Source organism: Engystomops pustulosus, chromosome 1, assembly GCF_040894005.1.
Source record: "Engystomops pustulosus chromosome 1, aEngPut4.maternal, whole genome shotgun sequence".
In the NCBI taxonomy this organism is placed as follows: Eukaryota; Metazoa; Chordata; class Amphibia; order Anura; family Leptodactylidae; genus Engystomops; species Engystomops pustulosus.
Window position 1 is genome coordinate 104,584,728 of NC_092411.1, and position 15,233 is coordinate 104,599,960.

Here is a 15,233-nt window from a genome sequence, read left to right on the forward strand (position 1 = left end):
TCCATCAGTCCTGGCCGTGAGTTGCAGACACCTTAATGTGCCTCCATTGCTGCATCTTGAGGCCCTGATGGAAGTTCATGTGACTGGAGCTAAAAATAAATGCTATAAATACAGTACATGAATACAACAAAACTCCATGTCGTTAAAGGACATCTACCTTCATCTGACATCTGATGTTATGCGTTCTTATTAAGAAATTGTTGAGGAAAGATGTTCCTTAGGACTTATTTTATTATAACTCTATATCCTGTGAATGAGCCAATATAGAGTAATAAAAATTATTCTAATTAGCCTGGGTTGCTCTGGCTTCATCACTGTCATTGTATCAAGCTTCAGAGCGCCTCATATTTTTATTTTAGGTTGGAGTGAATTAGTTAAAATACAAGACCCATGACCCCCTAGTTCTCAGTAACAGCTACTTCCTCTTATGTTCTGCTCCCAGTGATGATGTACCTGTCCTGCTCTGTTACCATTTTAATGATGTGTAACTGCCATTACTGTACATTACCTCAGACCCGCAGACATGGTCTGGTCTGGGGGCCTGCAACGTCAGCCACTGCCTAGTCTAGGGGCCCGCGGCGTCAGCCACTGCCTGGTCTGGGGACCTGCGTTATTTAGTATAATTCTTTTTGCTGTTATTTCGTTTTTTTTTGTTTTTGTTTTTTTTAAGCATACGTCAGAATTACCTGACAGGGAAAGGGTTAATGATGTCCCTCGCTAATTGATTGTGTGTCCTACCAGATTCAGCCTATAAATGGTCTATGTCAATGGGTGAATCTGGTTGATTGAATTGCTTATTTGCTTATTTGTGAAAAAGTACAACATAGAACAACAGATTTTTAAAGTCTTCGAAATGTATGAATACGCCTTTTTTTGATAATAGCTTAAGCTATACTATACTGGCAAAATAAGTGATGTCTTCAAGCTACTATGCCTTTTATTCATTAGTTTTATTACCGGTTCCACATCCCGCAGATTGTCAGCATTGCAAGGATGTGTCTGGACTTAGTTCTCCTACCAGGAATACATATAAAACTATCATATGTTGGATCATTACTCAATAGCATAGATTTCAGCAAGTCAACAGCTTTCATCTGGTTGGTTACAAGTATTTTACCCATGAAAGAAATGTTTCTTTTCTGGGAGTGTTGTTGAGTGGTCGATTCATTTGGGTTACATTCAGAGGCCTGCAGTCTGTCCATTTCTGGAGAGTGATGACACATTTTTCGACATGAGCTATATCTTCTTCGTTGTGTAACATATTTTCATAATACATTGACAAGTGCAAAGCGGTTAGTCTTCAGGATCTCTTACTTCAGCTCTATTTTAAGAAAATATCTAGATTGCAGCTGGACTTCCAGCGTCACAGACAGCCATATTTATATTATTACACTCTTACATAGCATAGGATCCTTTCACATTACGTTAGTAGGATATGTCTGAGGTTAAGAATATCATATCGTAATATAAAAAGACATGATATTATGATGTATTACATTTCCATTTTATGCTCCCCTTCAAAAGTGCATAACTTTTTTTTATATTTCCATGTACGAAACTTTATAAGGGCTTGTTTGGTGCGTAACCAATTTTACTTCCTAGTGGCAGTATTTAATTTTGCATGTCGTGTCCTGGGAATCGGGGAAAAAAATTCCAAATGCAGTAAACTTAAAGGGGTTTTCCCATGAACTAAAGTTAGGCCCGATCCACAGGATCCACAGTGGGGGTCTTAGTACTGAGACACTCACAGATTGTGAAAACGAGGGTCCTTTGGACCCCTTGTCGCTCTGTCAGACTAATGGAGCAGACAGCCGCACACAACCATTCTGCTCCATTAATCTCTATGGAGCTGACAGAGATCTGTGAGCACGGCACTCGGCAATTTCCGTCAGCTCCATAGAGATTAATATAGCAGAATGTCATGCACGGCCGTCTGCTTCATTAGTCTGATGGGCCCAACAGACCCTCGTTTTGACCACCACTGATCAGCAAGTTAGGCCCTATCCTGTGGAAAACCCCTTTAACAAAAAACACTTATGCATCATTTTCTTGTGGGCTCTGTTTTTACTGCTTTCACTGTGCGCTCCAAATGACACTTCCCCTTTATCCTTTGGGTCGGTGCGATTATGGGGATACCAAATTTATGTAGGTTTTATATAATTTGCCATATTCTGATGCTAATAACTTTTTCATACTTTGGCATATGTGTAAGGTGTCATTATTTGTGGGACATCATGACATTTTCATTGCTATCATTTTGGGGACTGTACGACATTTTGATCACTTTTTTATTAAATTTTGTATATATTGCAGAATGACAAAAAGTGGCCTTTCAGGCATTTAGGTGCTGTTTTCCTTTACGGGCTTCACCACCGGGAATGACCATTTTTATTTAATTATTGATTTTTCAGACTTTTGGAACAATGTGGTGCCTAATATGTTTATGATTTTTTATTTATTAGTTGTAGTAAAAGGGGGTGAGTTAAACATTTTGATTTTTTAACTTAACTTTTTTTTTTCTGTATTCCTAGACTACCTAGGGTACTTTAACCCTAGTGAATCTGATCACTTATAGAATATACTTCAACACTATAATATTGAAGTACCGGTATATTGTAAATTCACCTGATCTTTAAAAGATCCTTTTACAGATCCTGCTTTGACAGCCACGGAAACTTGAGTTGGTGTCCTGGCTATCATAGCAACGCCCACCAATGATGTCAGACGGGGTGCTAGCCTGATCCAGGTGGCGTCTTTTAAGTGCTGCCATCAAGTTTGATGGCGACACGAAAGGGGTTAACATCTGCTATTGTTGCCAGCACTGATTGCGGATGCTAGCCATGGGTGTTAACTGCATAATGCAGCTAACACACACTGTGTATGAAGTTGGCTCAGCCCGTGAGCCATGTCTGGTTCTCTGGAATTCCCAACACTCCCATGCTATTGAATGGCCTCCATTAGTGAAAAGGGATTCTCCGGATTCTTGGGGGTCTGTTCTCGTGATTGGCGAAGTCCCAGCAATCTGCTCAACTTCTTTACTTGGTACAACCCCTTAAATAAGAAAAAAATAATAAATAGAATAATACATTTGGATATCAATCACTATACAGGACTTCACTCGAAGTATGTATGGAATAGTACAGTCTGCACCAAATTGTGCCAGTATGACAGGCTAAAAGGACACTTCTTTTGCAGTCTATATTTGAATGGCACCCTATGGCCCTATGTAGAGGTTTTAAAGGAACCTGTCATGAGGATTATTAGACACAAGCTGAACCTTTCCAGGACAGTGACAGGGAAACAATAATATTTTAAGTATTTTTTAAATGACAGGAAAAGTGTTGTATACAAGTGACTTGTAAGGAGACACATGGAGTCAGGCCTGTCCCTTCCTGGATTGTTTGGTGTCACACAGGCCAGTTACATTGCAAACCAAAATTTGGTTAGCAGCTGCCGAAGTTGGCTTATTTTATGGCATATGCAACCTTATTCAGACCAGTAGCAAGCATCCTAGCGTGACTCTTCTCTACACCCCATTACAGTCCTTTTGATTACAGGGGTTAAACTTCTCTTCCTTTTGTAGTATTGAATGTCTCATAATTTAGAAGCATATTGTTATGATCTTGTCAGTGTCCTGTTTAGCCGGTTGGTGGCTGTTTGTGGACCTAAATCCTCATGTTTCCCAAGACCCTTCTGAGTGACAGAGTATCTCAGAATGAACATATTTGGGCTGTGCCAAGTCAAAAGTATGCATAAGCACAAACACTTATTAGGCATACATAGCATCCAACCGATCCAGATTATGGGCGCTGCCCCGGGACATTAACTGTGTAAGTTCTCTGCATTATCTCTGTGCCTCTGCTACTTCTGTACATAGCAGAGCCAACAGGCGCCTTCCGCCTTCAGTACTACACAAAACACAAGGATAGAAGAGTGGAGCTGCTTCTGGAGAGGCGGGTATCTTTATGTTTTTTCATTAAGCAGAAACAACAAAAGAAGGAGGTGAGGGCCCACAATATGGGGGGGGGGGGGGGCAGCTGGTGAGATATAATATGATGGAAAGCTACTGAGTGAGGGATAAAATGAGGGAAAGCTGCTGGGGGTTACAATAAGAGGTGGAGATTCTGGTGTGGTATTGTAAGAAAGGGAACTGATGATGAACACACGAAGAGGGGGAACTGCTGTGGGGGCTTTGATATAAGGGCAAGCACAATATCAGGGAGAGCTACAATTTTGGGGAGCTGCTGGGGCGTACAGTAAAAGGGCGGTTTTAATATTAGGGGAAGCATGGTCTACAATCTGAGGGGAAGCTGGAGGGCACAATATCAGTGGGACTACAATGTGGGAAGGAAAAGGGAGAAATGATGTAACAGGGAGCTGGTGGGATACACTGTGCGGGGCATCTGAGGGGGCAAAATATCAGGGGAGGGCACTAAGGGGGGAATTATACTTTGAATGTGGAGGTGGCGCAAAAGGCAGAAAAAATATTTTGTCCCTTTCTGTGCTATGATATTAGGAAGTGTACAACATTCTGATTCCTTATTGCAAAGAGAAGAAGAAACCTATAATCGAGCAGGACAAAAGCCCAGTACAAATAATCCATCGTGTATGTGCATTTGTCGAGCGGTCCTGTGACTGGAGTGTCAGCCTTGAGTCAGGCTTGTTATTATGATTCGTGTATTTCATGGTGCCCCCCCCCCCCCCCCCACAGAGTGGTGAGTCACGGCGAGTACTCGTAGTAATCCCTACTTCAATGTCCTGTTCTGCACAGCTCGGCTCTGGCGTGGGGAATGTCAAAGGTATTAATGTGTGTCATAGTTATTGCTGTAGCTCCAGAAGGAATTGGATCAAAAGCAGCAAGTGTTACCGTAGCAACCTGCTTATTTTTAAAGAGCATTGCTATTTATAACCAATATTAAATACTCCAATATGTATTTAGCCTCTACTTTGTCCAAATCCACTCTGTCCTGGCTCCGATGTGTGAAAGAGCTGCACAGTCTGCACAGTACACAGCAATCCGGCACAGTGTGTGAATTCTTTTATAGCATAGGTCATGCACTCACAGACCCCAGACATTTGTTCCAGTTCATGCATTATTATTTTAGTTGTCTCACAATCTCTGCCAGAGAGTTGAAGCTCTACCTGCATAGCTTACAACGAGAGATCTTGTTGCCACAGGAAAGACATTGTGGCGAGTCAAGGAGATGTCACCGATCTCTGTTTGATGTTGGGACAGACCTTAATAGTTACTAGAATAAAGCGAAGTTAAACTTTAAAGCGGTTTGGCCATTAAATAAGGCAGGAGGCTGAGAGGAGAAGCAGACAGGAGAAGCTATTCATGGCAAGAATCTGCCAGGCCTGACCATAATCAGAAGATTAACTGTCGAATTCCAGGGCAACTGAAATTGTATACACCAGGACTGATAGAGACAGATTGTAATTATATCTCTGAAATGCTGTATTTTTGTTAATAACAGTGAATTAGGGAATTTGTTATTTTGTTATCTTAAGTATATTTAAAATCTTGCCTTTTTTTAGTTAAGATCAGTAAAATTGATTTGCCAGCCCCCTCTGTTCCTACACTTGCTGCCCTTTTCAATCCGCTGTAGCTCCTGTTTTATTGTTATTTGGTAAGGTGCCATTTATGAGACAAAAGTGGCAGCTTTATTCCACTTGTTTTAACTTAAAGGGAACTTCTCGCCACATTTTCACAAATATAGCTAGTGACAGGTCACCACAAATCCCTATTAACTACATAACTAACACCCTTTGTTTTGGCCACATTTTTTCCCCTTTCATCTTCTTAACCTCTTCCCGCTCAGCGTCCGATATATCGGACGCTGAGCTCAGTGACTTAGGGCTCAGCGTCCGATATATCGGACGCTGAGCTGATGCCGGTTTGGCTCAAGATCTGAGCCGAACCGGCATCGGGAAAGACGGGGTGCCGGCTGTGACTGATAGCCGGCACCCCAGTGTAACACCCGCGATCGGAGTTGTCTCCGATCGCGGGTGCTTAACCCGTTAAATGCCGCGGTCAGCGCGACCGCGGCATCTAACATGTATCTGGGGGGTCTTTCCCCCACGATCGGCCCCCCCGAACCGTTTTCGGGGTGCGCCGATCGTTGCTATAGTAACTCTGGGGTCCGATCTGGACCCCAGAGTTACCTGCAAGAATTGCCAGTAAGATGGCGTCTGTGACGTCATCTTACTGGCACAGTGCCAGCCTATGCAAGTGCATAGGCTGACACTGATAATACTCTGCAATACATGAGTATTGCAGAATATTATCATGAAGAAGCAATCAGATGATTGCTTCTTCATGTCCCATGGTATAAAAGTGAAAAAGTAAAAAAAAAAATGTTATTCAATAAAAAAATAAAGTAATAAATCACTAAAAATGCCCCAAACTCCCAAAACATATAAAGAGACATATAACTAAAAAAAAAGTCTAAATCATAACACAAACCCCACATATATAGTATCACCGCGTCCGTAACAACCCGTAGAATAAAAGTAAATCATTATTGAACCCCCACGATAAACGCCGTAAAAAAAAACTGCTATAAACCTTCCAAAAATTATGATTTTTACCGTTTCAATCCCACAAAAAATGATATAAAATGCGACCAAAAAACCATGTGTACTCCGACATGATACTGGTGCAAAGTACAACATGTCCCGCAAAAAACAAGCCATCAACCAGCTCCGTAGCCAAAAAAGTAACAATGTTATGCCACTTGGAAGATGGCAATACATAAATGATAGATTTTTCCCCACATTAGGGTTTTGTTTGACAAATTTAGTAAAACGTAAGAAAATATATTCAAGTCTGGTATCCCCGTAATCGTATCAACCCATAGAATAAAGATAACATGATTATTAGTCTATACGGTGAACACCAAAAAAAAAAAAAGAGTAAAAAATCCAGTACAGAATTGATGCTTTTCTACTCCTGCCCTCAAAAAAAGTTCCTAAATTTTCAACAATAGGTGATACCAACCCCAAAATGGTAACAATGGAAAAAGCATCTCATCCCGCAAAAAAAATGGCATCACATGGCCCCAATAACGCAAAAGCGAAAATTTTATAGCCTTCAAAAGGGGCCAATGAGGAAACTAAAATCCTGGCAGCTGCAGGGCGCTCCTTCCCTTCTGCGTCTCGCTGTGCGCCCATAAAACAAGTAACGGCCACATGTGGGGGGTCTTTGTACTCAGGAGAAATTGCAGAACAAATTGTATGGTGGGTTTTCTCTTTTTATATTTTGGAAATGTGTAAATTTTAGTGCTAAATGAACATATAAGGGAACAATTTGACCATTCTAAATTTCACCTCCATTTTGATTCAATTACTATGAAGATCTCAAGGGGTTAACAATCTTCGTAAAAGCGGTTTCTGATAGCTTGAGGGGTGCAGATTTGAAAATGGGTTGGTTATATAGGGGGTTTTGATGCTAAATATGTAAAATTTCATTCCAAACTGTATTTATCCCCAAAATAGTCAATTCTGAAAATCCGGAAAAGCGATATTCTTTTTGTAAGCCGCGTGACATCAAAATAAATTATCCAGACATATCAAAAATTATGAAAATGTAAAGTAGACAAATGGGAAATGTTATTCAGCAACTTATTTAGGTGGTAAATCTATCTGCCTGGAAACGCAATGATTTTGAATTTCGAAAATGGCAAATTTTTCAAAAAATTTATCATATTTTCTTTTTTTTTGTAAATAAACGCAAAACTTATCAGCCAAAATTTACCACTAAAATGAAGTACAACATGTGGGGAAAAAACAATCTCAGAATCGTTTTGATAATTAACAGTGTTCAAAAGTTATAACCATATAAAGCGACGCAGGTCAGAATCCAAAAAATCGGGCTGAGCCTTAACCTGCAAAATGGCTGCGTCCTTAAGGGGTTAAATTAACTCTATCTTATATTTCTACTCCACCCTAAGTCTCATTTCCCTTCTAAGTATTCAGCACCTCATGTCATATTACCAGGGTGATGTCAACTTAAGTCCTGTTACATTTGCAGCGTCTATCCCATGTATGTGTCTGATCACATGAAATTACAGCATACCTGCATGAAGGCATCGCGAGGTGTAGATGTCCATGGAGGCATGCTGTGATTTTATGTAATATATGTATACATGGGGTAGATGTAGCGAGACCTTAGTCCACATCACCATGGCCACATGACTTTAAGTTCCTAATGATGTAACAGTGTACTATACAGCAGCATATTCTGTAGCACGGACACCTGTCAATCAGGAACAAGGAGGCAGGGCAATGCAGTAACCACTGAATATGCAGGGCTTCATTGTACTCACTTAGTGTCATTGGACTCGCATCAAATGAGTTGCATATAAGTTTACAAAGGGATTTTTTAACTTTGCAGCCATGGAAAGGAACCATTTTGGCATAAGAGCAGTGCTTGTAGATTTGGGTGGGTTCATTTCAATGGCAGGTTCTTTTTAAGGCTGCATTGAAGCCTCTTAGTGTTTGATTTGGACAACCCCTTTAATGTAACATGCTGATACATTGCAGTATTTCAATATGTGAGAGTAGAATGTAACAATTATTCTTTTCTGATTGATTTTCAAAAATACAAAACAAATACAGAAATAACAAGGTGATCAACAATAATAATATACATACAAGTATATATAGAGATCCATAATGGCACAGTAAAGTCACTCAGTAAGATCAGGAAAACACCTTGACAAAATAACCCCGAAAAAATCAATAAAAAGACAGTTAAAGGGAACCAGTCAGGGCAATTTGCCCCCAGTGCCACACTTGGATGTCCTTCACCTAGGTAATATACAGGCCAGTTTCATCTTTATATATTTTTTTCAGATGCTATATTGATTATATCTTGTTGTATACTATCCACTAAGCTTATCATGTCTTACTAACATATAGCCTGTATATGCCTTCTTTGTATTATAGACTACTGTACGCTGGGGACAAGGGTACTTTGTACAGCACCTTAAGTGCTTTTTAATTGCTTTTATATTCTTTCTTTGTGTATCTATGTAAATCAATAAAAATAAAAATTGTTACATTTATTTTTTCATGGGCATCCGCTTTCTTCTCCAATATTTCAGTCAGGGCACTAAACCAACTACAGGTCCAAGGCGACACCCACCTGCTGACATCACAGGACCAATTTGATTGGATCTGCTATGTCGATCGCTGCCACTTGCCAGTCAATACAGACTGGGCAGTGACAGTAATCTCAGTCACGACTGATCAAAGTCATGACATATGACATATGGTGGTGTTGGAGAGATATGTGAGATCTGTCCTGTAGGTACTGTTGCACAATCGCTATTGCACCCCTTCCATTGTCCGTTTTTCCTTGTGTTATGCGCCATTGTCCGTTTCACCATGTGATAGTAATGAAAATCTACCACCAGGATGATCAGCTCTTCTTTTACCTCCTTTATGCCCTATTTTTTTCATGGGTGTTAATGGAGCCTGGACACACACATTCTCATTTGCATAGTTTTTAAAGCCTTTTTGTCTCAAAAACAAGGGCATAGGAAGCAGAGGGGACACATGTACGTGTGCTTGGTTTACAATCCTTCATCCTTGTGTTAGATGTCTCTTAATGGCTACACTGGAGATGGATTTAACTATAATATCTCACCACAAGGACCCAGCATAAAAATTACTTTGTTCTTATGCTGTATATGCTTTCAGAACCATTGTGATTTTGGGATTTTTCCTTCACTAGAATCTGATTTCAATTTGTAGGCTTTGGTATTTGAAAATCCTTACTATTTTTTCATTCTTTTTTTTCCACCAGGAATTGTGGTACTAGGGATTAATCGACCACATGCAAAAAATGCTATCAGTAAAGGCCTGGTGAAATCGGTAAGTGACGTATGATCTTAATTGTTACCTAATTTGTCATTTTTTTTATTTTTACCTTTTATGATCGCACTGTGCAGTAAATATGCCTTTAATATTCTCTGTTTATCTTTAGCCCTAAACCGCCCAAATATGTGGAAACTTTGATCTGTGTTTGTGCTTTAAAGAAAATCTACCACTTGGTTAGCAACTATTTGAACCAAAGGCACTCTCCGCTCTGCTCTTTCATAGTTATCCTGGATCATATCTTGACTAGCCTCGAAAATGTTTACTTTAGACACAAAATGTCTTGTAACAATATTCAAATGATTCTTTTGGCGCTCTGGGGTATGTCTCTAATTCTCCTGCACACCTTCTTACTCTTGTGAGATCTACCCCTTCTTCTTATCCTCCTCTGGGAGCCGGTGACATCGCCTGGCTCTTGGGAGTTCTCACTCAACCAAGTGGTAGATTCCTTTCAAAGAGGTTGTCTTGTTTCAGCGAATAAATGTTATTGTTTGTATGATGAAAAGTTATACAATTTTCTAATATACACTGCTCAACAAAAAATAAAGGGAACACTTAAACAACTCAATATAACTCCATGTAAATCAAACTGTCAATTTAGGAAGCAACACTCATTGACAGTCAATGCTTTCTGGCTGATGTTTGGTCAATTTTGAATGTTGTTGGTGCTTTCACCCTTGAGGTAGCATGAGACAGACTCTACAACCCACACAAGTGGCTCAGGTAGTGCAGCTCAACCAGGTTGGCACATCAATGTGAGCAGTGGCAAGAAGGTTTTCTCTATCTGTCAACGTAGTGTCCAAAGGCTGGAGGTGCTATTGGAACACAGGCCAGTTAACCAGGAGACTGGCAGGGGGATGTAGGAGGGCACCAACCCAGCATCAGGACCGATACCTCTGACTTTGTGCAAGGAAGAACAGGAGTAGGGGTACCGGACATCCATAGATAGGGGTTGTTGTCAAAGCTCAACACCGTGCAGGATGCTTAGCATTTGCCAGAGAACACCATGCAAATTTGTCACTAGGGCCCTGTGCTCTTCACAGATGAAAACAGGTCCACACTGAGCATGTGACATGTGAAAGAGTCTGGAGACACCGTGGTGAGCGATCTGCTGCCTGCAACATCCTTCAGCATGACCGGTTTGGTAGTGGGTCAGTAATGGTGTGGGGTGGCATTTCTTTGAAAGGCCGCACAGCCCTCCATGTGCTCACCACAGGTAGCCTGACTGCCATTAGGTACCAAGATGAGATCATCAGACCCCTTGTGAAACCATAGGCTGGTGCGGTGGGTTCCTTCTAATGCAGGACAATGCTAGACTTCATGTGGTTGGAGTGTGTCAGCAGTTCCTGCAAGAGGAACACATTGAAGCTATGGACTGGCCTGCTCGATCCCTAGATCTGAATTAGATTGAGCACATCTGGACATCATGGGGCTCATTTACTAAGGGTCGCACTGCAAAACGGCTTGCAGAGGTATTTAAGAAGTGTGTGCGTTGAAATTGTGGCACAAGTGAATTTTTGTGGTGCAACCCTATGTTTAAGATGCACCACAAAAGATTGTGGACTCTGTCATACCTGAGCGAGGAAGCGACACATTAATGATTTCAGACACACAATCTTAGTGAATCGCTGCACTTTGCATTATAGACGGACAACATACTTTCAGTGAATTCCAGTGACCGGGTAAGTGTCCCCATGTCTTGCTCCATGCACCAACGTCACATTGTTTCACAGACTGTATAGGAGTTGGCGGATGCTTTAGTCCAGGTCTGGGAGGAGATCCCTCAGGAAACCATTCACAACCTCATCATGAGCATGCTGAGGTGTTATATTGAGGTCATATAGGCATGTGGAGGCCACACACAAAACTAAACCTCATTTTGACTTTAAAGACATTAGATCAGAGTTTGATCAGCCTGTAGTGTGTTTTTGCACTTCAATTTTGGGGGTGACTACAAATCCAGGCCTCCATTGGTTAATAAATTTGATATTCATTGATAATTTTTGTGTAATTTTGTTGTCAGCACACTCCACTTTGTACAGAACAAAGTACTGTATATACTCGAGTATAAGCCAAGTTTTTCAGCACAAGATTTGTGCTGAAAAACTCTAACTCTGCTTATACTCGAGTCTATAAGTAAAAAATAACACTTTACTCACCTTTCACCTTGCCCCGGTGTCGCCTCGGGTCCTTCCAATCCTCTTTGGGTTCTTTTGCTCCTCTTCGGGAAGTTCTGTTCCTCGTCGGGTCCCCTTGCGACGTCGGCGGCTCACAAACAATGACATCGGCAAGTGGCTGACTTCATTTTGTGTGCCAGCCCAGCCGGCCGCTAAGAACCGATGAGGAGTGGAACGTCCCGAGGGGAGCCAAAGAGAAGCGGGAGAACCCGAAGAGAACCGAAGGACCCGAGGCGGCATCGGAAACAGAAGAGGACCTAGGGGGGACATCGGAAAGGTGAGTTCAGTGTTAATTTTTTTTTTCTTACTACAGGGGGCTGGCAGGCTATATATTACAGGGGGCTGGCAGGCTATATATTACAGGGGGCTGGCAGGCTATAAATTACAGGGGGCTGGCAGGCTATAAATTACAGGGGGCTGGCAGGCTATATACTACAGGGTGCTGGCAAGCTATATTCTACAGGAGGCTGGCAGGCTATATTCTCTAGGGGGCTGGCCGGCTGTATACTACAGGGGGCTGGCCGGCTGTATACTACAGGGGGCTGGCCGGCTGTATACTACAGGGGACTGGCAGGCTGTATACTACAGGGGCTGGCTATATGCTAAGAGACTGTGGCCAATGCATTTCCTACCCTCTGTTTATACTCGAGTCAATAGGTTTTCCCAGTTCTTTGTGTTAAAATTGGGTACCTCGCTTTATACTTGGGTCAGCTTATACTCGAGTATATATGGGTTCCCTTTATTTTTTTGAGCAATTTCCTTTCTGTATCAATTACCCACGGGTTCTTAGATCTTCACTTGCTTTCCTTCTATAGGAAGCATCTATGTCTACTTCCAGTGCATAGAAATCTATCCCTGGTCATGGGATGTCACAGAAGCGCACTACTCGTTACACTTATCGGAGCTGTCTGATATAACGAGCTGTGCACCTGTGTGACTTCACATGACTATGGACAGATTTCTATTCATAGGAAGTAAACATAGACGTTTTCTATTGAACAAGCAGAGATCAAGACAACCGTGAGGAATTGATACAGAAAATACAGAACATTGTATAATTTTTCATTACACAAACAATAATATTAATTTGCTGAAATGGGAGCAGCCCTTTAAGTTACACTAATTCCATGTGTAAATTATAGTCTATCTGTTAGACTGTGGGAGTCCACGCTCCTTCCCATAATCCCACTTTATAAAGGTTGATGTGAATTCTGAAGCTTTTTTCATTCATTCACATTCAGACAGCAGCTTCGTGCCAGAGATTCAGGTGAGAAAATACTTGGCTGCTGGGTTCAGAAATATGATGTCTATTACAGAATGTGTATTATGCAGTAAAGAACTGTTTTATCACTCCTTATGCTACATGTAAATATTAGGTATGTTCCTGCTGCATACATTAATGGAAGGTTTGGAGGCATGCCATATAGTGGCATCTGTCACTGATGGAACTACTATCCTGTATATAGTATGCATCTTTTTCACTGCAAGTCACTAAATAGAAAAGTGCGGCCTGCTATACTATGTACTGTTGTGGAGCTAAAACCTTCAGAAACTGCACACTGCACTGTATGGTGCTGAATGGAAGGCCTGTGTTCAGTGAAAGGAGGACTATTGAAATGATGATCTGGTCCATGTGGCAAATGACTGGGAAGTATGGTAAATAAGGTTTTTTTTATTCCTTTTTTCCTTGAAATAATCATACATATTTGGCGAAAGCTGGAAGGGATGGCTGTCTTATATGCGGAGCCGGCTTAAATATATACATTTTTACTTTTTCCAAAAGATAAAAAAAAATTAGGAGGTTTCCCTATGTATACTTACAATAGAGTATATAAACTGTATAATAAACAAAGCAAAAATGATGGTTAGACTGGCAATGTCTCTAGCACAATGTCCTATTCCAAGGCTAATGTGGCTGGGAGCAATGACAGTTGATCTTCATATACAGGTGCAGCACGGTAAACATATAGCTTCCAATTCACATAGTGATGTGATCCCCTTGTATAAGTATACAGTGGTGTACCTTGTCATAGGCAGCTCCTCTGAAAGAGAGAGGTTTTCTAATGACATAAATGTCCATATATGACAAACTGTCCATACTATACCTTAGGGTGGTGTTAGTTTAGTGGTGAAAAAGCTGGTGACAGGTTGCATCTCTTATTCACTGTTATTAACAAAAAGACAGCACAGATATAGTTCCAACCTGTCTCTATCAGTCCTGGTGTACGCAATTTCAGTTGCTCCTAGACACGACCCTGTAACTTCTGACTTTAAGGTCGGCAGCCATCTTGCCTGAGGCTTCACAGAGCTTGTCTCTCTCTTCCTCTCTGCTCCCTGCACTCTAGCCCCACCCCCTGGAGTCCAGGACATGGCTTCACACTCACTGATATCCTGCCAGCAAGTACACAGCCTGATGAGAACTACAAGCTACAGGCAAATAAGTTCTTTATCTGGGTAGAAAAGCACAGGAGATCTAGTGTGTTGTATAATAGCAGAGATGTAGGAGAACTGTCATTGTGTGTAATATGCATCTCATGGATCTCATCATCTCTGATCTGTCTCATCTAGCTAACTATGTGTCAGATACTAGTACAATGTTCAGAAGCCAGATGAAAGTGTATATAAACCTGTACCCTGCTAATCTAATCACATTGTCACCCCACAGCACTAGATGGGGACTTGGGACGGCCTAGGGAGTGATAGGAGCTAAAACAGCAATAAAACTGAGTAAAATTGTAAAGCAAAGGGTTATAAATTATCTTTATTGTGTTAACATCACTAGCGGATTGAGATTTGAGAATTTTGTTTCATGGGAAATCTCCTTTTTGTCTGTGCTGGGGTCCCCTTGCCAGTCTTTAAACAAAAAATTGAAGTTCAGTGAAACCCTATAATGGGAACTTTTTTATCATGAATATACCTTATTCACCACACACAGTGCTCACTGCTAAACACACCATGTGAGGGACAGCATTCTAGAAAGGACAGGTAGAGGACTTCCTGTCAGCTCAGTCCAAGACTTAAAGAGACATCTAGCCGTAAGAAAGAAGGCGTGGTACACTGGCAGCCAGGAAAAAAAACTTGACTCTTCTCTTCAGAAGCAGATTCATGTCTACTCATTTGCATACCAGAAAACTACTATACATAAGGTGCAGTGCCTCAGTGGCAGATAATATT

General features: G+C 41.2%; 1 protein-coding gene across 2 annotated transcripts in view; it reads left to right on the forward strand.

Annotated features, from left to right (window-relative positions):
- The window catches only part of AUH (AU RNA binding methylglutaconyl-CoA hydratase), a 136,622-nt gene that overhangs the window by 16,487 nt on the left and 104,902 nt on the right, over positions 1–15,233 (forward strand). For both annotated transcript variants that reach the window (XM_072150761.1, XM_072150762.1), the window contains exon 2: positions 9,812–9,879. In XM_072150761.1, the coding sequence (XP_072006862.1) occupies positions 9,812–9,879 (68 nt within the window). The remainder of the gene's footprint in view (positions 1–9,811; positions 9,880–15,233) is intronic.